Source organism: Leptopilina heterotoma, unplaced genomic scaffold, assembly GCF_015476425.1.
Source record: "Leptopilina heterotoma isolate Lh14 unplaced genomic scaffold, ASM1547642v1 Lhet_0, whole genome shotgun sequence".
NCBI classification, from domain to species: domain Eukaryota; kingdom Metazoa; phylum Arthropoda; class Insecta; order Hymenoptera; family Figitidae; genus Leptopilina; species Leptopilina heterotoma.
Window position 1 is genome coordinate 1,579,962 of NW_025110811.1, and position 24,070 is coordinate 1,604,031.

Below are 24,070 nucleotides of genomic sequence, written 5' to 3' on the forward strand. Positions count from 1 at the left end.
TCTTAAAAATTCAATTATTTTTTAAAAAATTGATAAATTCTTAAATTCTTTCTTTAATTCTTCACTATTATTCAATTATTTTTCCAAATAATAAAATTTTTCACGAGAATTTAATTATTCAAAGAGAATTAAATAAAATTCTTTGCAAAAATTCAATTATTTTTCCAAAAAATTGATAAATTCTTTCTTCAAATTATCTTCGCAAATAATAAAATGTTTTACGAGAATTCAATTATTTAAAAAGAATTAAATAAAATTCTTTGCAAAATTCAATTATTTTTTTTTCTAATTTGTAAATTATTTCTTCAAATTCATATTTTGAAGATTTGAAGAAAGAATTTATCAAATTTTTAAAAAATAATTGAATTTTTGCATAGAATTTTATTCAATTCTTTTTAAATAATTGATAATAATCGTTAAAAATTTTATTATTTGGGAAAATAATTAAATAATTAAATAATTGAAGATTTGCAGAAAGAATTTATCAATTTTTTGAAAAATAATTGAATTTTTGCAAAGAATTTTATTTAATTCTTTTTAAATAATTGAATTCTCGTAAAACATTTTATTTTATTTGGGAAAATAATTAAATAATTGTGAGGAATTAAAGAAATAATTTATTAATTTTTGAAAAATAATTGAATTTTGCAAAGAATTTTATTTAATTTCTTTTAAATAATTCAATTCTCGTGAAATATTTTATTATTTGGGAAAATAATTGAATAAAAATAAAATTCTCCTTTGAAATTCAATTATTTTTTAAAAAATTGATAAATTCCTTAATTCTTTCTTTAATTTTTCACAATTATTCAATTATTTTCCCAAATAATAAAATTTTTCACGAGAATTTAATTATTTAAAGAGAATGAAATAAAATTCTTTGCAAAAATTCAATTATTTTTCAAAAAAATTGATAAATTCATCTTTCTTCAAATTATTGTCCCAAATAATAAAATATTTCACAAGAATTGAATTATTTAGACAGAATTAAATAAAATTTTTTGCAAAATTCAATTATTTTTTTTTTTTAATTTGAAAATTATTTCTTCAAATTCATATTTTGAAGATTTGAAGAAAGAATTTATCAATTTTTTAAAAAATAATTGAATTTCTGAGAAGAATTTTATTTAATTCTTTGTAAATAATTAAATTCTCGTGGAAAATTTTATTATTTGGAAAAATAATTGAATAATTTTGAAGAATTTTATTAAAATTTTTAAAAATAGATAATTGAATTCTTGAGAAACATTTTATTATCAATACGAAAATAATTGTATTCTTCACTGGAATTTTATTAAAATTTTTATAAATAATTGAATTTTTCTGAAAAATTTTAATGCTTATAATAAAAAAATTAAATTATTGCTGTAGAATTTTATAAAAAGTTTTTAAATTGATTTTTTTTTGGCAAAATTTTATGAAATATTTTAAATAATTTAATTTCTGTGAAAATTTTACTACTTTTAAAAAAATAGAATGTTTGCGAAGAATTTTATCAAAAGTCTTTTGTGTTATTTTTTTAAAATTGTATAGATATTGAAAATCATTGATTTTCAAAAATGTTTTGAAAATAATTGAATCGTTTTAAAGGATTTCAATTTTCTTACAATTTTTAGAATTATTTTTTTATTTCAACCATTAGGAAATTTAAAGTGATGCAAATCCCAAAAATAAAGAAAAAAGTAGCTTTTAGTGTTATTAATCTAAAAAAGTATTGCTTCAAAAAAATTGAATTCAATAGCATTGGCGTTATTTGGCCAATAGTTTTTTTTTCTCATTGTAGCAACTTAATCAGATGCAATTTTAGATTGTCTTCTGCAAGAAGAATGTAAATGTCTTTAGAGTAGAAATACGTAGGGGGTTTTTTTTTGTTTGTAAAAAATTGGTAATTTATTTGTATTTTTAAGCACTAGATTCTTTTGAGTGCGCTTATGCATTGCTTTTAGTTGAAATGTATTGTGTTTGCATGATACGTCAGATCTCATGGAGCACCTTTGGGAAACGCATGGTCGCCGTTTGAGTGAGGCGGGTTTAAGAAGGGGATCAGGTAGGTTTTTTTCGGTTTTTTATTTCCTCTCCAAAAAGAAACAAAAATTCAGATTCTAATTTTATTGAGTAAAAGCAATAAAAAAAAAATTAATCTTTCTATTTAATTAGTTTTGCTATTTAAATTTAATTCTACTAATTTCGTTATTTTTATTTTAAACAATATATTAATGTGTGCTAATGAAAATATTTTTAATTTCAAAATAGATAATAGTGTGGTCCTAACGGAAGACACAGACAGCTTTATAATAGGTGATCGAGTATGGGTCGGTGGAACGAAACCTGGACAAATTGCATACATCGGAGAAACACAATTTGCCCCTGGGGATTGGGCTGGAATTGTTCTCGATGAGCCAATCGGTAATTTTTAATTTTTAATATAAAATGAGTATTTTAATACTCAAAAAAGAAAAAAAAAAAAGAAAAAAATAAATAAAAATAAATAATAATAATACAATTTTTTTTTATTAAGAATTTATTCTTTATAGTAAAATTTATACGCAGAAATTCTCCAATAAATTCTATAAAGTAAAAAGTGAATATATTTTTTTTAGGGAAAAATGATGGTTCAGTGGCTGGTTGTCGGTATTTTCAATGCGAACCAAAACGTGGTATTTTCTCCCGATTATCTCGACTCACACGACAACCATTATCTCGTGATGCCTGCACAACATCTCCAACATCACCGACTGAAAGTACCAGATACTCCTTCAACCAATCCATGTCTCCCTCGCTAAGTAAGACACGTACCAAATACTGTACAAAGCGCATGTAAAGTGGAGCGTGACTTTTCAAATTAATTATTAATATTGTTATATTTTTATCGTAGTTTTATCGCTAAATATTAAGTAGTACTGCTTCCACATTTCTCTCTGTCCAGCAGAAAAATTAATATTCTCTCGAATTTTATTTTATTTTAAAGAAAAATGTTCCTAAAATTTTTAAACTTTCAAATATGAACGAAAAAAATGTATTTTTAGTACTTCTGTTAACATTTATTTTTCTAAATTCAAAAAAAAAAAATTATTTTTTTTGTTTCTCTTTTATTTTGATAAGTATAAAAATTTTTACATTATTTTTTATTATTACAGTACAGTTGTTGAAAATATTTGTAAAGGGAAACAAATTTCGTTCAATTGAAAGTTGAAAATTTTAGGAGAGTCAAAAAATTGTATTTATAAGGTTGTCAGCTTTTTTAATTATTGCATATTTTTATGCAGTATCTTTTTCAGTTTGTAGTAATTATTCTTCTTAATTAATGCGAATGACTTCTACTTCTTCTTTTATATTTTCAAAATTTCAACTTAATATTTTTATTTCGTACCTATATAATTTATTTTTTATAAAATAATTTATTTTTTATCAACTAATTTATACATTTATAGTTTACTTACTTTTTTGTATAGTTTACTTACTATTTTTATATAGTTTACTCAATTTTTTGTATAGTTTACTTACTATTTTTATATACTTTACTTACTTTTTTGTAAAGTTTACTTACTATTTTTATATAGTTTACTTACTTTTTTGTAAAGTTTACTTACTATTTTTATATAGTTTACTTAATATTTTTATATAGTTTACTTAATATTTTTAGTTTACTTACTAGTTTAGTATAGTGTATATACACTAATAAGTATTTTTAATAAAAATAATATATCAGTATTTTTTAAACTTATAAACTAGTGCTTTTTTAAATTAATATTTAAATTTTTTCCAAATAGTAATTTTTACATTTAATATAAGGAGTCGATTGTAGAGTAAAATAACTGATGTTAGATTAAGTATAATAATCACTGACACATTCAATCACAGTATAAAATCTTAAGAGGCACGCAATTAAAAAGAAAAGTTATAAAGTGAAGCGAAAGAAACTGAAAATAAAATTTTTTATGTTTGGTGAAATCGTAGTTTTTAAGTAGTCTTGTAGATTTTTTGGCTTTGGTGTTTTGTTTTAAATAATTACATTTATAGATAATCGTTGTGTTCCTTAATTCGACTTAGAAACCAGCTCTCAAAAATGGCCAAAAGAGAGCGAGTCTTAAGTCGATTTAAGTAATGCAAATTAAATTGATTTTTATCGAATTGTATGATTGTATCTTATTTTTCTAAATGTTGCTTTTTCTAAATACAAAATTAATGTATTGTAATGGAATTTTTTCTAATTTTAATAGTAATTCAGGGCTTGAACCAGTAAGAGTATTTAAAAATACGGACTACGGACCAAAAATGAAAAAATTACGAACCAATTAGTGACAAAAAATAAAAATAGTCCGAGTCAAATAAGAGAACATTTTACTTAAAACTATAAATTTTTTTAAAAACTATAAAACATGAAGATATCGATAACTCCGAGTCTTCGACTCGGAGTGATCGATTTTTTCATGTTTTATAATATTTAAAGACGACCGAGTGATAAAATCATTATTTTATATTTTAAGAATATTGTACTTCTTTGAAATTATTTTCTTCATTTCAATTCAATTATTATTTTCAAGAATTTTTAACTAAAATTCTTCTTTAAATCAATTATTTTTAATAATTTTCGAAAAAGTTCTTTGACAATTTTCAAATTCATTTGTTTACGATATTCAATTTTACGAACTTTCAATTATTCGTAAATTCTTCAATTAAATAAATATTAGAAAATAAAAACTTGAAATAATATTAAAAAAATTCAATTAAACTTTTTAAAAAAAAATTAATTTCAAAATTCAATTATTTCTGAAAATTCACGCTATATAGCTTTTAATATTTTTAATTATATAAAATTTTAACTGAAATTCATCTTTATATAAATTTTTATTAGAAAATTCTGCTAGAATTCAATTATTTAAATACAAAAATAAATAATTTATTGAATCATTCAATGTTTCTTAAAATTCAATTCTCATAAAGAATTTTATCAAAAAAATTTTAAAATATTGAATTCTTTTGACGAATTTTAATAAAAATTTTAAGAATAATTACATTTTTCGAAAAATTTAATTAAAATTGTATTAGGTAAAGATAATTGAAATTCTGCGATGAGTTTTATTATTTATAAAAATAATTGAATTCCCAAAAAGAATTTTATTATTTTTGAACATAATTAAATTTCTGTGAAGAATTTTATTATTCTTGAAAATAATTGAATTTCTGCAATAATTTGTAATTTCTCCAAAATAAAATTTTTTTTAGTGTTTTTAACTAAAGTTCTTCTATAAATCCATTATTTTTAATAATTTTTAAAAAAGTTCTTTGAGAATTTTCAAATTCATTTGTTTACAATTCAATTTTACAAAATTTCAATTATTTGGTAATTTTTCAATTAAATATATATTTGAAATTAAAAACATAAAAAAAATAATTGCAAGTAAAATTGAAAAAAAATTTTACAGAAAAATTAATTCTTTTACAGAATTGTTAGTTAAAAGTATGAAAAATTCAAATTTTTAAAGATTTTAGTATGAAAACTTTTCAAAATTAAATTATTTCTAAAAATTTACGCTATAATGATTTTAATATTCAATTGTAATTTAAAATTTTAAGTGAAATTCAATTTCAATTATTTTCATAAATGACAATATTCATCACAAAAATTCAATTATTTTAGAAGTAATAAAAATTTTAAAAAATCCAAGTTTTCAAAGATTTTAATTTAAAACCTTTTCAAAATTCAATTATTTCTAAAATTTTAAGTAAAATTCATATTTTAAAACAATTTTTATTAGAAAATTCTACTAGAACTCAATTATTTAATTAAAAAAATAATTTATTGAAGAATTGTATTCTCATAAAGAATTTTATCACAAATTTTTAAATAATTGAATTCTTTCGACGAATTTCAATAAAAGTTTTAAAAATAATTACACTTTTAGAAGAATTCCATAAAAAATTATATTAAAAATAATTGAAATTCAGCATTGAGTTTTATTATTTATGAAAATAATTGAATTTCTAAAAAGAATTTTACTTACGAAAATAATTGAATCCCTGTAAAAATTTTAATATTTATGAAAATAATTAAATTATTTCGAAGAAATTTATAAAAAATTAGTAAATAATTGAATTCCTGTAAAATTTTTATTATTTTATGAAAATAATTAAATGTTGCGGAGAATTTTATTAAAATTTTGTTTAAATAATTGAATTCTTTTAGAAAATTTTATTAAAATAGTAAATATTGAAAATCATTGAATTGAGGAAAATTTTTGAAAACAATTAAAATTTTGCGAAAAATTTTTTTAAAAAGTTTTGACAATAATTGAGTTCTTGTAACGAATTTTATTACAGTTTTTTCAAATAATTGAATTCCTGTTAAAAATTTTATTATTTAGAAAAATAATTGAATTCTTGCGAAGGATTTTAATAAAATTTTTGTAAATACTTGAATTTTATTTCAAGAATTTTATGAAAATTTAAAGGAATAATTCAATTATTTTGACTAATTTAATAATTAAAATAGTACTAACAATAATTGAAATTCTGCGATTAGGTATTTATTCAAATATAATTGAATTCTTAAGAAGAATTTTTTTTTTTTTTATGAAAATAATTAAATGTTTGCGTAGAATTTTATTAAAATTTTTGAAAATAATTGAATTTTTTGGAAAATTTCATTTTAAAATAGTAAAAATTGAAAATTTATTGAATTGAGGAAATTTTTTTAAATAATTGAAATTTTGTCTTGAATTTCATTTAAAGTTTTGAAAATAATTGAATTTCAGAGAAGAATTTGGTTACTTTTGAAAATAATTGAATTTCTGCAATTATTTGTTACTCTTGTAATTTCTCTCAAATTATCCAAATTATATCGTACAATTTACGAACTATTTTTCCTTTTTCTATAAAATTACGGACTTAAGGACCTTTTTATAAAAAATACTAACGTTTACGGACTTGAAAAAAATTACGGGATTTACGGACCTAATTCGAGCCCTGGTAATTGAATGTAATTGAATGTAATTGAATATAATTGAATACAATTGAATATAAATGAATGTAAACGAAATTGAATAAAAATTACAAATTGTTTTCTTAAAAATATGATACAATCGTACAATTGCCATAAAAGTTTAAAAAGAAAAAAAAAATAGTACACATAGGTAACACAGAAAAAACACTAAATTGTGCAGACACATCCACCACAAGCCTTTCATCGGTAACTCACAAAGACCTTCGGACAGGAGAGAGAGTTATAATATCCTCTAGCCAAGGGAGTAAAATAGGAGTTCTTAGGTATCTGGGCACAACTGAATTCGCACCCGGAGAATGGTGTGGAGTTGAACTGGATGAACCTTGTGGAAAGAATGACGGATCAGTCGATAATAAGAGGTTTTGTGGTTTATCTCATTTCTCGATTTATTTCAAATCCTACAACACTATTTAGACATTTTTTACATTCAATTCAAATCATTTTTCTCTTTTACTTAAAACAAAAAAAATTCGAAGCCGAATAGAATCTGTTACTGCATCCGAAACTACACTAATCTTTAATTTTTAACCCTCTGCTGTTGTTGTTTTCTAAAGAAATCAAATAGAAATAAAAACATATCAAAAGTGTTGCACCACAACACTTTTGATACATTTTTGTTTTTTTTTTGTTTTTTTTTTTTTTTGAGTGAAAAAAATAAAAAGTAAGGTACACAGAATTATACGAAAATTGAGTATAAGGAACATAATTAGGTACACGAAAATCGAGCGCAAATGACACTATAGACACTTAAACTGTAAACACTATTTAATAGGTACTTTGAGTGCCGTCCAAAATACGGTCTATTTGCACCAGTACACAAAGTAAGTCGATCACCGTCGAACAAGAAAGCAGGAATGTGCATCGTTCATAGACCATCGGGGGCTGCATTAAATACATCTTTAAGAAAATTGGGTTCGAGAGAATCTCTCCTCTCGACGAGTACAACGGCAAGTGTTGCTGCTGCAGCGAAAAGTGTCTCTTCAACATCCAGGGTAAGATTTGTCATGCCGGATGAATAGCAGAAAAATAATTGTATATGATGTTTCCAAAAATCCTTATCTATAGATTGGTTTGTGTGCTTCATTGCTATTTATATTTACAGAAGTAGTCGTTTGGATTTGTGCATGCTTTTCTATTTATTTTCTGTGAATTTATAAATATTATTTTTAACTCTACTGTTTTAGAGAAAGAGAGATAATAAAGTTGACATATGTTGGTAATTTATCCTAAAATCCTATCCAATATTGTAGAAATAAATATACAAATTATCCCAAAACTATCCTTGGTATTGTAGACTTTGAATTCTGTAAGGTAGATTATTCTAAGATCTAAACTATTATCTATTAAGCATTGTAGTATTTGTAGAATTTAATAGGGGTTATTCTATAATAGTAGGTAAAAATTGCAACGCTCGGAAAATTTGAATTTGCAGGAAATTAAAACCCTATCGATATGAAGGTTAATTGTCAAACTCTCTAGGTTCAATTTCTGATTATAAAATATAAACTCGATTATAAATAATTTTAGAATTACGATTATTTCCGAATATCTCGAGATTCAATATGGAGGTGCCACTCTCCACCTGCGAACGTCAAGGTCACCGCTAGATGACAGTTCAGTTCCTTCTTGGAATTTTTACTGACATCTGGTGGTGACCTTGGCGTTCTCAAGTGGAGAAATTAAACCAACATTTTATTCCTTAAAAACTTTTTGATATTTACAGGCTTCGTACTCGATAATTAATTTTAGAAAAGTAGCAAAAAGTAGCTTAAAGACAGAAAAAAGTAGTCAAAAAGTAGCTATCGAAAAATTAAACTTGACTCAATTTTTTTTTATAATTTCTTAAATACATTTAAAAATAGAATAATTTTTCAAAATAAATATTTAAATATCTAGGATTTATTTTGTCTACAGGAATTAAAATATTTCAAATGATTTCAATGTACCGCATTTTTGAAATTGAACTATTTATAAAAATTACAAAAGTAATTCTTTCAAAAAATTTAATAATTTTTTTCTAAAAATTTATAAATAAAATTATTCAAAACTTTAATTATTTTATTTTATTCAATTCTAAATCAATTCTTATTAAAAAGTTCTACTAGAATTCAATTATTTAAATAATAAATAAATTATCTGAAAAATTGAATATTTCTTAAATTTCAATTCTTATAAAGAACTTTATCAGCATTTTTAACAATAATTGAATGTCTAAAATTGAATTGTGATTAAAAATGAATTGAAAATAATTGAATTCATTCAAGAAATGTAATTAAAAATAAATTGAAAATAATTATTAAACTCTAAGAAACAAATTATATCATATTTTTTTTTAAATAATTGAATTATTGCGAAGAATTTTATTAAAAATTTTAAGAACAGTTACACTTTTCGCGCAATTTATTTAAAATCGTATTAAAAATAATTGAAATCCAGTGATGAGTTTTCATATTTATAAAAATAATTGAATTCCTGGAGAAGAATTTTATTTTTTATAAACATAATTGAATTCTTGCGAAGAATTTTATTAAAAAAAAAATAATTGAATTCCAGAGAAAAATTTTATTAATTTTTAAAAATAATTGAATTCTTGGGAAGTTTATTAATTTTTTTTTTAATAATTGAATTCTTGCAAAGAATTTTATAAAAATTTCTAAAAATAATTGAATTTCTGCGATAAATTTTATTATTTATGAAAATAAGTGAATTTTTGCAAAAAATTTTATTAAAATTTTTAAAAAATAATTGAATTCTTGGGAAATTTATTGATTTTTTTTAAATAATTGAATTTTTGCGAAGAATTTTATAAAAATTTCTGAAAATAATTGAATTCCTGCGAATAATTTTATTATCCATGAAGAAAATGTCCTCTTTCCGAAGAATTTCATTAAAATTTTTTAAAATAATTAAATTCTTTCAAGAAATATAATTAAAAATTAAATTGAAAATAATTATTTAATTCTAATAAACAAATTACATATATCAAAATCATGTTATATAATTGCATTTTTCGCGGAATTCATTGAAAATTGTATCAAAAATAATTTAAAGTCTGTAATGAGTTTTATTATTTATAAAAATAATTGAATTCTTGCCAAGAATTTAAAAAAAATTTCCGAAAATAATTGAATTCCAGGCAATAATTTTGTTATCTGAGAAAATAATTGAACTTTTTCGAAAAATTTTATAAAAATCTATTTAAATAATTGATTTTTTCGAAAAATATAAGGAAAATTCTTTTTTTGAATAATTCATGTGAAATTTTCTTTTTATTTATGAAAATAATCGAATGGTTGCGAAGAATTTTAAAAATATTTTTTTAAATTATTCAATTCAATTAGGAAAAGTTTGTAAAAATAATAATGAATTGTTTTAAAGAATTGTATAAAGATTTTTTAAATTTTTTCTTATAACTTTATTAAAATTTTTTAAAATAATTTTTTTATTTCAACTGTTAACAAATTGAAAATAGTAAAAAAGTAGTAAATAGTAGGTTTTAGTAGATGAGTGCGAGGCATGTATTTATGTAAAATAAATTTTACGAATATTTGCAACTTATTACTAAAATTGCAAAATGACACTTTTGATGATATTTTTTTTTTATTTCTAAATTGAGTCTGTGGCCTGATTTCAGTACATTAAATAAAAGTATTATTAATATAAAATGCGTTTTAGTTTGAATAAAATTGTTATTATTAGGTGTAGGTACTGTAGTTTTGAAATTTGCATGCAATATATTTAATATTACTGTAGATATGATTTGTTTTTTCCTAAATTTGCATGATCCACGTTATTTTGAATTTGTCTAACATTCCAGAGAACCTCTATGTATGTCAAACCACCTGCTCGAACTTCACTGCAGGTGAGATATTTTATAACACACAGTTTTTATAATTATAAAAAATAAATCCTACACGAAAAAAATATCAAATTTTTTAATTTCTAAATTTTTCCTAAAGTAAATTGTCCTTTTTTTCATTAAAATAATAAATTAAAATTGACAAAAGTCATTCTTAATTTTTTCATTATATTTAATATATAGTTAATATTATTTGATCTATTACTGAAATTCAAATTTTTTAAATTTATTTTTTGTGGAAAAATAAATAATAATTTTTGCGACAGTAAATTGTTCTTTTTGCATTATTAAAATAAATATAAAGTGATAGAAGTGGGAAAAATGAATAAAATAATTCTTAATGTATTATAGCTTTAAATAAATCCAGGGTAATTTTATTATAAGTAAAGATTAAGAAAATAGATTAATAATAAAGGTTATTGATAATAAAATTAATAAATAAATTAATAATTAATAATAAATAAAGGTTATTAATTAAATAATGAAGATTAATAATTAATAATTAACTAGTAATAATTAATAAAATAAAAATTCTCTTCTATACAAAATGAAAGGAATTAAAAATTAGGGTATTAATTTTATTATTAAAAAATTAAAAATATTTGTTACATGCAACATGCACTGTTATGAAAATGAAAATAAAATTATACCAATAAAATGATTCTTTAAAATGCGATTATAAATATTCCATATTTTTATGCACGTCATTTAATGTTTGATTTTTCAATGTGCGTCTGCATGATTCGTTGCTCCTAAATTATTTATGAAATGTTTTTTATATAATACAATATTCTACATAATATTTTGCTTCTTCGATTTAAAAAAAATTAAAAAATTAATTTAAATAAATATTAAATTCTATTTTGATTAAAAGAAGTTTTCGTGTGGTACAAAAATTGAAATTGTAGGATGTGCTGAAGGAGAAACAAATGGAGATCGAGACCCTGCGTAAAGAACGAAATTTAGAACGCGAGAGAGTTACAAAAGCTGCTAATCAGGCAGATCAAGCTGAACAATCGATAATTAACTTAAAACGAGAATATGACAAGGTAATTCTAGTTATTTTTTTTTTAACTTCCAGAAATTATATAAAAACATTAATTACTAATTAATTAAATAGTATTAATTAATAATTTTTCGCGAAGTTAAGATAATTATTTGCTTCAAATGTATTTTATTTGGTTTAATTAAAATTTTTTTTAGTTTAATTAAATTTGATTTGATTTAATTAAATTTTATTGGGTTCAATTAAATTTTATTTGGTTCAAAGAAAAATTGTATTTGGTTTAATTAAATTTTATTTGGTTCAATTGAAATTTTATTTGGTTCAAAGAAAAATTGTATTTGGTTTAATTAAATTTTATTTGGTTCAATTGAAATTTTATTTGGTTCAAAGAAAAATTGTATTTGGTTTAATTAAATTTTTTGGGTTCAATTAAATTTTATTTGGTTCAATTAAAATTTTATTTGGTTTAATTAAATTTTGTTGGGTTCAATTAATTTTATTTGGTTCAATTATATTTTATTTGGTTTCAATTACATTTAATTTGGTTGAATTAAATTTTATTTGGTTCAAAGAAAAATTGTATTTGTGTCGAAAACAATTTTTATACGAAACAAATGAATAATTAAATAGACTGTGAGACAAATCTATATTTTTATAAAGACTGAAATAAATTTTATTTGACTTTGAATGCAAATTTTTCTCTGGGCGCATTATTAATTGTTGAAAATAAAACAATTTTCATTTTTTCATCGTAGTTTCGACAAGATACGGAGAAAACTATTCACGATTCTCAAAGTGCGTTAGAACAATTAATGAAGGAAAAAAGTGTCCTCGGCACACAATTAGAAGAAGAAAAGAGAAAATGTGAAGATCTTCAATTTCGTTACGAAGAAGAATCTATTGACAAGGATGACATTCAGGTAAAATATTCAAATTTATTTTCTCACCGTACATTAGGTGCAAAAAATAAAAATAGTAATTAAAAAATAATAAAATAATTTCTATTAAACTAAAAATTAGAAACATTGTTGGAGAATTTTCAGAAAATTTAAAAAGTGAAAAACCAGATTGAATTAAGTATTCTTATAATTATTTGTGTAACTTGTAATAACGAATAGATATTAACAAAATACGGTGGTGGCATAAATGTAAAATTTTTTATTTGCAAAAATTACTCGCTTTTTTAGTGAGGGGAATAGGGTTTTAGCGTTTAATAGAAAAGCTTTTGTTTTTATATATAAAAAAAAATTTTTTTTTTCATAAATCACAATGGCAAATAAAATTTGATGTTATTTTCAGAATCAGAAAAGTGAACAGAGCGTGAGTATCAAAAGGAAGTCTTTTGGTTCCGAGGAGGTGTTGATGCTGTATTTCTGCTCTACTTGTCTTATCATCATGTTAATCTTTTTCTTCAGCTTGCCATCTCACTATTACAATAAGCTATTTCCTATCGCTTTCATTCGCTTTCATTACTAAAATTGTTCTATTTTAATTTTTCATATCTTTTTTTTTCTCATGTCCAAGAAAATTATTTTTGGAAAAAATGTGTAAATCAAAAGAATTGTTACAAACAATTGTCTTTCTGCTTTATCGTCAGTTAAGCTGGTTTTTGTTTTGCTATTTATTAAATAAGTAGATGAAAAAAAAAATGTTGATGATAAAGAAAATATAATGCATTCCATTTGAACTAAATATTAAACTTTTTGTATAAAAAATGAAAAACAAAACAAAAATGCATATTTACTAATCGAAAATGTAAAAAAGGTTTTTCTTTAATACAAAGTAGGATTGTTATCACGAATATTAATTTATTTTTTATACCATGTGCATGTAATTATTTCTTTGTAGTTAGTATTGTAGAATATTTAATTATCATTGAAAATACATAATATGTGTACGATTGTTTTTTTAAAATTAGATTTCATTATTTTCCTATTTGCATATTCTTCTTCAATAAGAGAAATTAATAGAAAATAATTCTAACAGGGCTCGAACTAAGTCCGTAAATTCCGTAGAGGTTCGTAAATTTGCTAGAAAAATTTACACAAACATTTAATTATTTTCATAAAAAATAAAATTCTTTTTAAAAATTCAATTATATTCGAATAAATACCTAATCGCAGAATTCCAATTATTTTTAGTTAAATATTAGTCAAAATAATTGAATTATTCCTTTAAATGTTCATAAAATTCAATTATTTTCAAAAGTAGTAAAATTCTTCGCAGAAATTCAATTATTTTCAAAAAATTTCCTTAATTCAATGATTTTCAATATTTACTATTTTAATAACATTTTCCAAATGGATTCAATTATTTAAATTTTTTAATAAAAATCTCCACAAAAATTTAATTATTTTCATAAAATAATAAAAATTTCACAGGAATTCAATTATTTACTAATTTTTTTTTATAAATTTCTTTTAAATAATTCAATTATTTTCATAAATAAAATTTTTACAGGGATTCAATTATTTTCGTAAATATAATTCTTTTTAGAAATTATTAAAAATTATTGATTTACAAATGAATTTTAGTTAAAACCACAAAAAGAAAATTTAATTTTGGAGAAATTACAAATTTTATTGCAGAAATTCAATTATTTTCAAAATTAATAAAATTCTTAGCAAAAATTCAATTATATTCAAAAATTTTTAAATTTTTCTTGGAGATTCAATTATTTTCAATACAGTCTCAATAAAATTCAATAATAAAATTTTTAATTATAATTATTAACAGACACGAATATTTTCAAAAGTTGAAGAACATTGTTTATTTAATTTAATTTAATTATTTTCAAAGTTTTCAATTAAAATTACTAATGGAACTACATTATTTTAGAAAAACTCTAATAGAATTGTTTAAAAGAATATTTAAGTATATATTTTTCGAAACAATTAAATTATTTTCAATATTTAAGTAAAATTCTTTGAATTAATTAAATTATTTTGAAAAATTGTAATAAAATTCTGAGAGGAATTTAATTATTTTTTAAAGATTTTAATAAAATTCAATAATTAAATGTTTAATTTCAATTATTAAAAAATACGATTATTTTAAAAACTTGAAAGAAATTCTTTATAAAATGCAAGTACTTTGAAAATTTCCAGTTAAAATTATTAAAGAAAATCTATTATTTTCAAAAAATTCAATTATTTTCGTCAGTATTAAAATTTTTCGCCACAAATTCAATTATTTTCAACGCATTTTCAATAAATGATTTTATCACTGGGCCATGTTTAATTATTATAGTTTTGAAAAATTTTAATTTATAGTTTGAAGCAAAATGTTCTGTTATTTGATCCGGACTAGTTATATTTTTGTCAATAATTGGTCCGTAATTTTTCATTTTTGGTCCGTTAAGTCCGTGTTTTTAAATACTTTCACTGGTTCGAGCCCTGTTATAAACAATATTAATTAAATTTTCACTGCGAAGACCTCTAAAATTTGGCAAGTAAAAAAATTCATTTTCTATAACAGGTAATAAATACAAAAAATGAAAATACAATCAAGGAACTCGAGAAGCAAATTGCCGAAGAAAAGGAACGAATTGTTTTGCTTGAAAAGGAAAATTCCAAATTATTCGAAGCTGAAGAAGAATTAACTCGTCTTCGTATTGAGCTTCAAGCTTTTCAAGAAAAAGACGAAGTGAAAGGTATCTTTTTCTATTCAATTTTTAAAAATTTATTTCTATTTGAATTCTATTTTAATTAATTTAAAATTTTATTTTATTCCACTGAATAAAATTTATTTTGAAATTAAAAAAAAATTTCTTTTTCGCATTAAATGTAATAAATAAAATCTTTTGTAACAATAATCGTAATTTATAAAAAATTATCGTAATTCATAAAATATTCAATTAACATACAATAAAGATAAATTAATAAAAATTAATTCAGTTTTACTAGAGCACAATAAAAAATTAGAGGAGGAAAAATGTAGACTTGAGAAAAAAATGGAAGAAAATGTTTCTGCAATGCAACAATACGTTGTTGAAATAGAAAATATTAAATTAACATTAGGCAAGAAAGAAGAGGAGAATGATTCTAGTAAACAATCGGCTTTATCGTGGCAAAAAACTGCCGAGGAAGGACAACGGATTCTACAAGAAAAATGCGAAATTATTGAAAAAATGCAAAAAGAATATTCCCTTAATGCCGAAGCTTTGAATAAAGAAATTCAGAGATTGCAAGAAATAATCGAAACAATCACCAATCAGCATAAAATAGAGAAAGAAGATATTATCATAAAACATGAAAACATACTCAAGGAACAATTAACGGAAAAAGAAAATAAATTACAAGAAATTACATCTCAATTGGAGCAGAAAACGATCGAAACTAATAAATTAATGTCGGATTTGAATTTCTTGCAGGAAAAACAAAAAAATTCTGATAGTGAAATTGAAAAATTGAGGAGTAATTCAAACGGTGGGTTCGAATATAATACAATTCAATTTAATACAAAACAATGCAAATCAATACAATACAATACAATACAATATATTTTTGAATTTAATTTTTTTTCCTAATTAAAAATAAAATATTACAACTATTTTTAGAGTACCTCGAGAAATTAAAAGTAACTGAAGAAAACAACAATGTACTTAATCAAAATATAAAAGAGCTGCAAGAAAAATTAGTGGAAAATAATATTAAAAATTCTCAAGAAAAACATGATTTGGTAATGAAAAAAATTAATTAATTTTGTCATTTTATTAATTATTTAATTAATTTTAATAATAATTTAATAATGAATTAATATTAAATTTTTAGGAAGAAAAGATAACGGCACTGTCGAGTCAACTTGAAAACAATTTATTAGAATTAACAAAATTAGATCAAGACTTAAAAACAAAAGAGACTGAATTAGAAAAACTTCGAAGTACAAAAGAAACGGAAGTGGAGGAAGTGAGATGTAATCTTCAGCGTGAAGTTGATGATAAATTGAAGCACATACAGGAAATAAGTACCGACTTTGCTCAACAATCATTAAAAATCAATCATCTCGAGAAAGAAATTGACAATCTTAGAAATATCATTGCCAATAAAGACGAAGAAATCAAGAATCTTTTGGAGAAAAATACAGGTATTTATTATTTCTATTTTTTCCATTTTTCAATTGTTTCATTTTTAATTTTTCTATTTTCCAATTTTCTATTTTTTTATTTTTCTATTTTTCTATTTTCCAATTTTTCTATTTTCTATTTTTCTATTTTTCCTATTTTTCTATTTTTCTATTTTTCCATTTTCCAATTTTTCTATTTTCTATTTTTCTATTTTCCAATTTTTCTATTTTCTATTTTTCCTATTTTTCTATTTTTCTATTTTTCCATTTTCCAATTTTTCTATTTTCTATTTTTCTATTTTCCAATTTTTCTATTGTTTTCTATTTTTGAAGTACAGAATTTAAAATAATTTTCAAATTTCTTTTATACAGAATTGAAAGAAGCTCTGACATTTTTCGAACAAACGAAAACCAATCTTGAAAGTGAACTTGCAATGTATGAAACTAATGTTCAAGATTTGAATAAAACAATTAAGCAGAATGAAGAGAAATTGGGTCAATTAGTAGAACAAAAGGCAAAATTGGTAATGAATAAATTTTGTACCTTATAACAAAAAAAAAAATACAAAACAGAAAATTTTATTATATTTTATAAACATTTTTATTTGCAGGAAGAGGAAATAGCAAATGTGATAAGTTCGTCATCGGATTCTTCTCAGCAATTAACAAAATACAATGAGGATCTTCGAAAAAAAGAAAAGGAATTAGATAAGTCACAAGAAAAAATATTTGAACTAGAAAAATTATTATCGACAGCAGAAGCAAAATCGTCAACACTCGAACAAGAAATAATTCGAGTAAATTCCCTCAAGGAAAAATTAGAAACCGAACAGAATGAAACAAGAAATCAACTTCAAATTAAAGTCAATGAAACTATAGAATTCAGCAATAAAATTGCAGACTATGAAAAAAGGGAACAAGAACATATCCAATTTTTAGAGAAGAATAAAGAAGCTCAAAGCACATTGCATCAAAAGACTGAAGAATTAAATAAATTAACAAACGATTTAGCCAAAGCACAACAAGAAGTTTCTTCATTAACCGAAAAATTAACAACTTTGGAAATGGAAAATAAAACCGAAAAACAGAATTTCGAAAAATTATTGAATGAATTAAAAGAGCAAATGAAAATTTCTGAAGAGAGAGTAAAATCTACAGAAAATTTAAAGAGTCAACTAGAAATAGAGAAAGTGGAAAATGAAAATACAATTAAAGATATAAAGGAGAAATTAAATTCTGAAACAAATTCTCGATCTGCCTTAGAGGAGAAAAACAAATCGTCCGAACAAGAACTCAATGATTTAAATAATCGCCTCAAAAAATTCGAAACCGAAAATAATGAACTAAACACCGAACTCAAAGAACTTAACGCCAACTATAACGATTCACGAAAAGAATTAAATCTCCTAAAATCGACATACACCAATCTCACCACCGAAAATTCCGAAGAACTCACAAATCTAAGACAACAATTATTAAACTCTGAATCCGAAAAAGAAAACCTAAAAAAATCCCTCAATCAACTGCAAACATCACTAAACGAAACAAACAATCAATTATCAACCACCAACCAAAATAAAGAAATCCTCAATGTAAAATTACTCCAAACCGAAACACAATTCACCGAAAAGAATAATCAACTCCTCAAACAAACAAAAATTCTCGAAGATCTCGAAAATCAATTAAAATCCAAATCCGAAGAACAATTAAAAACCTCCAATGAATTATCAATCGAAAATTCAACACTAAAGGAAAAATTAAAATCCTTAGAGTTGCATTTAACCGAAGCTCAAGAGGAATTAACGAAAAAGAATAATCACCTCAATGAATTGGAGAATAAGACAGATCAATTGACAAAATCCGAGAAAATTGCTCTTAATTTGAAAAATTCTTTGGAAGTGGAAATAAAAAATCTCCTCACCGAGGCGAATATTGAGCAGAATAATGATTTCGAGGGTATGAAACATCTCGCGGAATTACTAAATAAACAGAAGGGGGAATTAACCAAAAAAGAAACGATCATTGTTGAATTGGAGGGGAAAATTAATTTACTAAACGAAACGCATAGTCAAAAATCGAAAGTAGAACAGGATTCGCGAAATAATGAGATTAAAATTATACAGAAAGAATTAAATGATATTAGGAATGAAAAAATAAATTTGGAATTGACGAAAAATGGTGTTGAACAATCGTTGAATGAGGCGGAGGAAAAATTGCAAAATTTGGCGAAATCGGTGAAAATAAAGGAGAAGGAGGCGGAAAAGAATGCGCAAAATTTAGTTGAGAAAGTAAATTTATTAACTCAGGAATGTTCACAATTGAAGGACATAAAAATTAGACTGTAAGTACTATGGGATTTTTTTTATTATTAATTTTATTTATTTATTTATTTAATTATTAATTTATTAGTTTATTACAGTCAACTCTCGATAATAAAAAGCGCGATGACTCGAAGTTTTTTCGATCTCTCTTCGAGTTTATCTTATCGAGTGTTGACTTTATTTATTATTCGAAAAAATAGAAACTAATTTTTTGGTAATTATATTTTTACAGAGAAGAGGAAAATAAGAAACTATTGGAAAAGTCTGCTAAAAAAACTGATAGCATGAATTTGACTAATAAAAATGTAAGATTACATGATTTTTTTTTTTTAGAAAAGAATAAAAAATCAGAGTATTAAAATAATTAGACTTTGTTTCAGATGGAAATGAATGCGAATAGTTTAATTCCATCAGCAGGTGGCGATTCCAAAATAAATACAAGTAATTATTATTATTTACATAATAGTTGAAAAAAAAACAATTGCTATTTATTTTTCGACTAGTATTAAAATTTTCAATAATTTTAATGCAAAACCCTTTGATTATTTATATTAATCAATATTTTTCTATTTTTCTATTTTTTGAATTCTTTAGAAATTCTTAGAAAAACAAATTTTGTATTTTTTTTATTTTCAAAAGAAAAACGAAAAAAGCAGCTTGTAGAAGTAAAAAATCTTGAATTTATTAAAATTTAAAAAAAAAAAACATTTTTCAGCTGGACAAAAAATGGACTACAAAAAGCTCGTGGAAGAGCACGACTTGTTTAAAGGACAAATTGATTTTTTGAATTCCGTCATAGTGGATATGCAGAAAAAGAACGAGAATTTATTGTGCAAGATTGAAGTTCTGGAAATGGGAGTTCCAGCGAATGAAGCTGACGATTACAATAGGTAATAGTAATAATAGATTGATTCACAAAGAATATTCAAATTAAATTTTTCAAATAATTAATATTAAAATTAAAATGTGAAAATTTTTAGAAGCACCTTAGAAAAAAGATTAGCACCACCTCGAATGTTCTGCGATATTTGTGACCAGTTTGATTTACACGAAACGGAGGATTGCCCACGTCAATCACAAGATTCTGAATTAGAACCAAAAGATTCGAGAGCAGCTAAAAAGAGTCGTATTGAGAGACCTTATTGTGACAATTGTGAGGGTGAGTTTATCAAAAAAAAAAAAAAAAAAAAAAAAAAACAATTTTCTCAAATAATTTCAGGGCTCGAAACAGTTAAAGTATTTAAAAATACGCGGACTTTAAGGACCAAACATGAAAAATTACGGACCATTTACGGACCAAACTGACAAAAATATAACCAGTCCGAGTCAAATAAAAAAAAATTTTACTTAAAACTATAAATTAAATTTTTTCAAACTATAAAACATGAAGAAATCGATAACTCTGAGTCTTCGACTCGGAGTCATCGATTTCTTCATGTTTTATAATAATTAAAGACAACCGAGTGATAAAATGATTATTTTGTATTATAAGAATATTGTACTTCTTCACAATTATTTTCTTCATTTCAATTCAATTATTATTTTCAAGAATTTTTAACTAAAATTCTGCTTTAAATCAATTATTTTTAATAAAATAATTTTCGAAAAAGTTCTTTGACAATTTTCAAATTCATTTGTTTACAATATTCAATTTTACGAAATTTTAATTATTCGTAAATTCTTCAATTAAATATATATTAGAAAATAAAAACTTCAAAAAATATAAAAAAATTCAATTAAACTTTTTTAAAAAATTAATTTCAAAATTCAATTATTTTTAAAAATTCGTGCTATATAGCTTTTAGTATTCAAATTATTATTTAAAATTTTAACTGAAATTCATCTTTAAATCGATTTTTATTAGAAAATTCTACTAGAATTCAATAATTTAAATACAAAAATAAATATTTATTGAATAATTGAATGTTTCTTAAAATTGAATTCTCGTAAAGAATTTTATCAACAAATTTTTAAATAATTGAATTCTTTTGACGAATTTTAACAAAATTTTTAAGAATAATTACATTTTTCAAGCAATTTCATTAAAATTGTATTAAAAATAATTGAAATTCTGCGATGAGTTTTATTATTTATGACAATAATTGAATTCCTAAAAAGAATTTTATTATTTTTGAACATAATTAAATTTCTGCGAAGAATTTTATTATTCTTGAAAATAATTGAATTTCTGCATTAATTTGTAATTTCTCCAAAATTAAATTTTTTTTAGTGTTTTTAACTAAAATTCTTTTATAAATCCATTATTTTTAATAATTTTTGAAAAAGTTCTTTGAGAATTTTCAAATTCATTTGTTTACAATTCAATTTTACAAAATTTCAATTATTCGGTAATTCTTCAATTAAATATAATATATTAGAAAATGAATAGATCGAAAAAATAATTTCAAGTAAAATTGAAGAAAAGTTTTTCAAAAAAATTAATTTTTCTACAGAATTGTTAGTGAAAAGTATGAAAAATTAAAAATTTCAAAGATTTTAATATGAAACCTTTTCAAAATTCAATTAATTCTCCAAAATTCACGATATAATGATTTTAATATTCAATTGTAGTCTAAAACTTTAAGTGAAATTCAATTTCAATTATTTTCATAAATGAAAATATTCATCACAAGAATTAAAATATTTTAAAAGTGACAATATTTGAAAAATTAAAAATTTTAAAGAATTTAATTTAAAACCTTTTCAAAATTCAATTATTTCTAAAATTTTAATTAAAATTTATTTTTAAATCAATTTTTTTAGAAAATACTACTAGAACTCAATTATTTAAATAAAAAAAATAATTTATTGAACAATTGTATTCTCATAAAGAATTTTATCAACAAATTTTTAAATAATTGAATTCTTTCGACGAATTTTAATAAAAGTTTTAAGAATAATTACACTTTTCGAGGAATTTCATAAAAATTGTACTAAAAATAATTGAAATTCAGCATTAAGTTTTATTATTTATGAAAATAATTGAATTATTTAGAAGAAATTTATAAAAAATTAGTAAATAATTGAATTCCTGTGAAATTTTGATTATTTTATGAAAATAATTAAATGTTTGTGGAGAATTTTATTACAAAATTTAAATAATTGAATTCATTTGGAAAATATTATTAAAATAGTAAATATTGAAAATCATTGAATTAAGGAAAATTTTTGAGAAAACAATTGAAATTTTGCCAAGAATTTTTTGTTTTAAATTTTAAAAATAATTAAATTCTTGTAAAGGATTTTATTACATTCTTTCAAATAATTGAATTTCTGTGAAAAAATTGATTATTTAGGAAAATAATTGAATTCTTAAGAAGGATTTTATAAAAATTTTTGTAAATATTTGAATTTTTTCAAGAATTTCATTAAAATTTAAAGAAATAATTTAATTATTTTGACTAATTTAGTTAAAATTGTTCTAAATATAATTGAAATTCTGCGATTAGGTATTTATGAATGTAATTGAATTTTTAAAAAGAATTTTATTTTTTATGAAAATATTAATTAATAAACATTAATTTAATATTTGCGTAGAATTTTATTAAAATTATTGAAAATAATTGAGTTCTTTTGGAAAATTTGATTAAAATAGTAGATATTTAAAATCATTGAATAGAGGAAGATTTTTGAAAATAATTGAAATTTTGCCAAGAATTTTATTAAAATTTTTGAAAATAATTGAATTTCGGAGAAGAATTTTATTATTTCTAAACATAATTGAAATTTTGACGAGAATTTAAAAAAATTTTTAAACATAATTGAATTTCTGCAAAGAATTTTATTACTTTTGAATATAATTAAATTTCTGCAATTATTTGTAACATTTGTAATTTCTCTAAAATTCTCCAAATTATATCGTATAATTTAGGAACTTTTAGTCCTTTTTCTATCAAATTTCGAGCCCTGTAATTTCTAATAGTAATAATAATAATTAAAAAATTTCAGTTTTTGGTCATGACACTGAGGCATGCGAGGACAATGAAACTTATTAACAATATCAGATGGAGAAAAGAATTGTAAATTACAAGCTTGCCAAAATAGAAGAACGAAATACTAGAAAAGTTTGTTGAATTTTCAAAGTATATTTTTTTACGTCTAACTTCTTCCGTCTGTAATATTTGTCTTCCTGGACAGAATTAATTGTCTTATTTGAAAGTATAATACGTATTTTTTTAGCTCTTTATTGTTCGCTATTTTATATAATTATTAAAAAAGATATTAGGGCAAGTAATTTTCCTGAGAAATTAATCTTTTAAGTTTTCAAAATTTCGATTAATTTTCAGGTTTTACTTTAAGTTATTTATATTTTGCTCTAATATTTTTAACTGAGTAAAAATGTGAGTTTGCTGTATCATGTGTTGAACGCATTAGTCTTTATATAAAATTGTAACGCGTTATTAATTATATTCTTGTAAAGAAAAATTAATTTAAGTAGTTAATAGTTTTAGACATATTTTAAACATTGTTAAATTTTACTAGACTTTTTCCAGTAACGCGTTACTTTTAAATAAACTGGATAATGTTTGATAAAAAATTATATTTAATTAGAAAAATTCAATATTGTCTTATAGGAAAAGTAATAGTTGTGGATTGTAAACGAGAGAAAAAAAAATTTGTTTGCCAAAGCACAATGAAACTCTGTAAATATTAATGTATAAAAAAATTAAAGATAAACAATATTTATTAATAATGCTTAATGCTTATAAAAATAACTTAATACATTGTACTGTTGAATATTTAAAATAAGAATAAATAAATAAAAATTATGTTCAATTGAAAATTGTTTTATTTAAACAATTTTGAATCTATTTTTC

At 21.8% G+C, this 24,070-nt stretch overlaps 1 protein-coding gene across 6 annotated transcripts in view; it reads left to right on the forward strand.

Moving 5' to 3' along the window:
• Positions 1-23,994, forward strand: part of LOC122512658 (restin homolog) — a 36,583-nt gene extending 12,589 nt beyond the window's left edge. For 2 of the 6 annotated variants that reach the window (XM_043628666.1, XM_043628961.1), the window contains 20 exons: positions 1,979-2,047; positions 2,254-2,406; positions 2,601-2,783; positions 7,164-7,362; positions 7,776-7,995; positions 10,821-10,865; positions 11,771-11,911; positions 12,624-12,788; positions 13,168-13,188; positions 15,346-15,520; positions 15,765-16,295; positions 16,427-16,548; positions 16,641-16,953; positions 17,305-17,456; positions 17,544-19,273; positions 19,486-19,558; positions 19,634-19,694; positions 19,969-20,143; positions 20,234-20,412; positions 23,202-23,994. In XM_043628666.1, the coding sequence (XP_043484601.1) occupies positions 1,979-2,047; positions 2,254-2,406; positions 2,601-2,783; positions 7,164-7,362; positions 7,776-7,995; positions 10,821-10,865; positions 11,771-11,911; positions 12,624-12,788; positions 13,168-13,188; positions 15,346-15,520; positions 15,765-16,295; positions 16,427-16,548; positions 16,641-16,953; positions 17,305-17,456; positions 17,544-19,273; positions 19,486-19,558; positions 19,634-19,694; positions 19,969-20,143; positions 20,234-20,412; positions 23,202-23,248 (4,754 nt within the window). In that variant the 3' untranslated portion in view covers positions 23,249-23,994. Of the gene's footprint in view, positions 1-1,946; positions 2,048-2,253; positions 2,407-2,600; positions 2,784-7,163; positions 7,363-7,775; positions 7,996-10,820; positions 10,866-11,770; positions 11,912-12,623; positions 12,789-13,167; positions 13,189-15,345; positions 15,521-15,764; positions 16,296-16,426; positions 16,549-16,640; positions 16,954-17,304; positions 17,457-17,543; positions 19,274-19,485; positions 19,559-19,633; positions 19,695-19,968; positions 20,144-20,233; positions 20,413-23,201 lie in introns of all 6 variants that reach the window. The other 4 variants (XM_043629044.1, XM_043628737.1, XM_043628880.1 and 1 more) reach the window with 4 other exon arrangements.
• Positions 23,995-24,070: the final 76 nt, after the last annotated feature.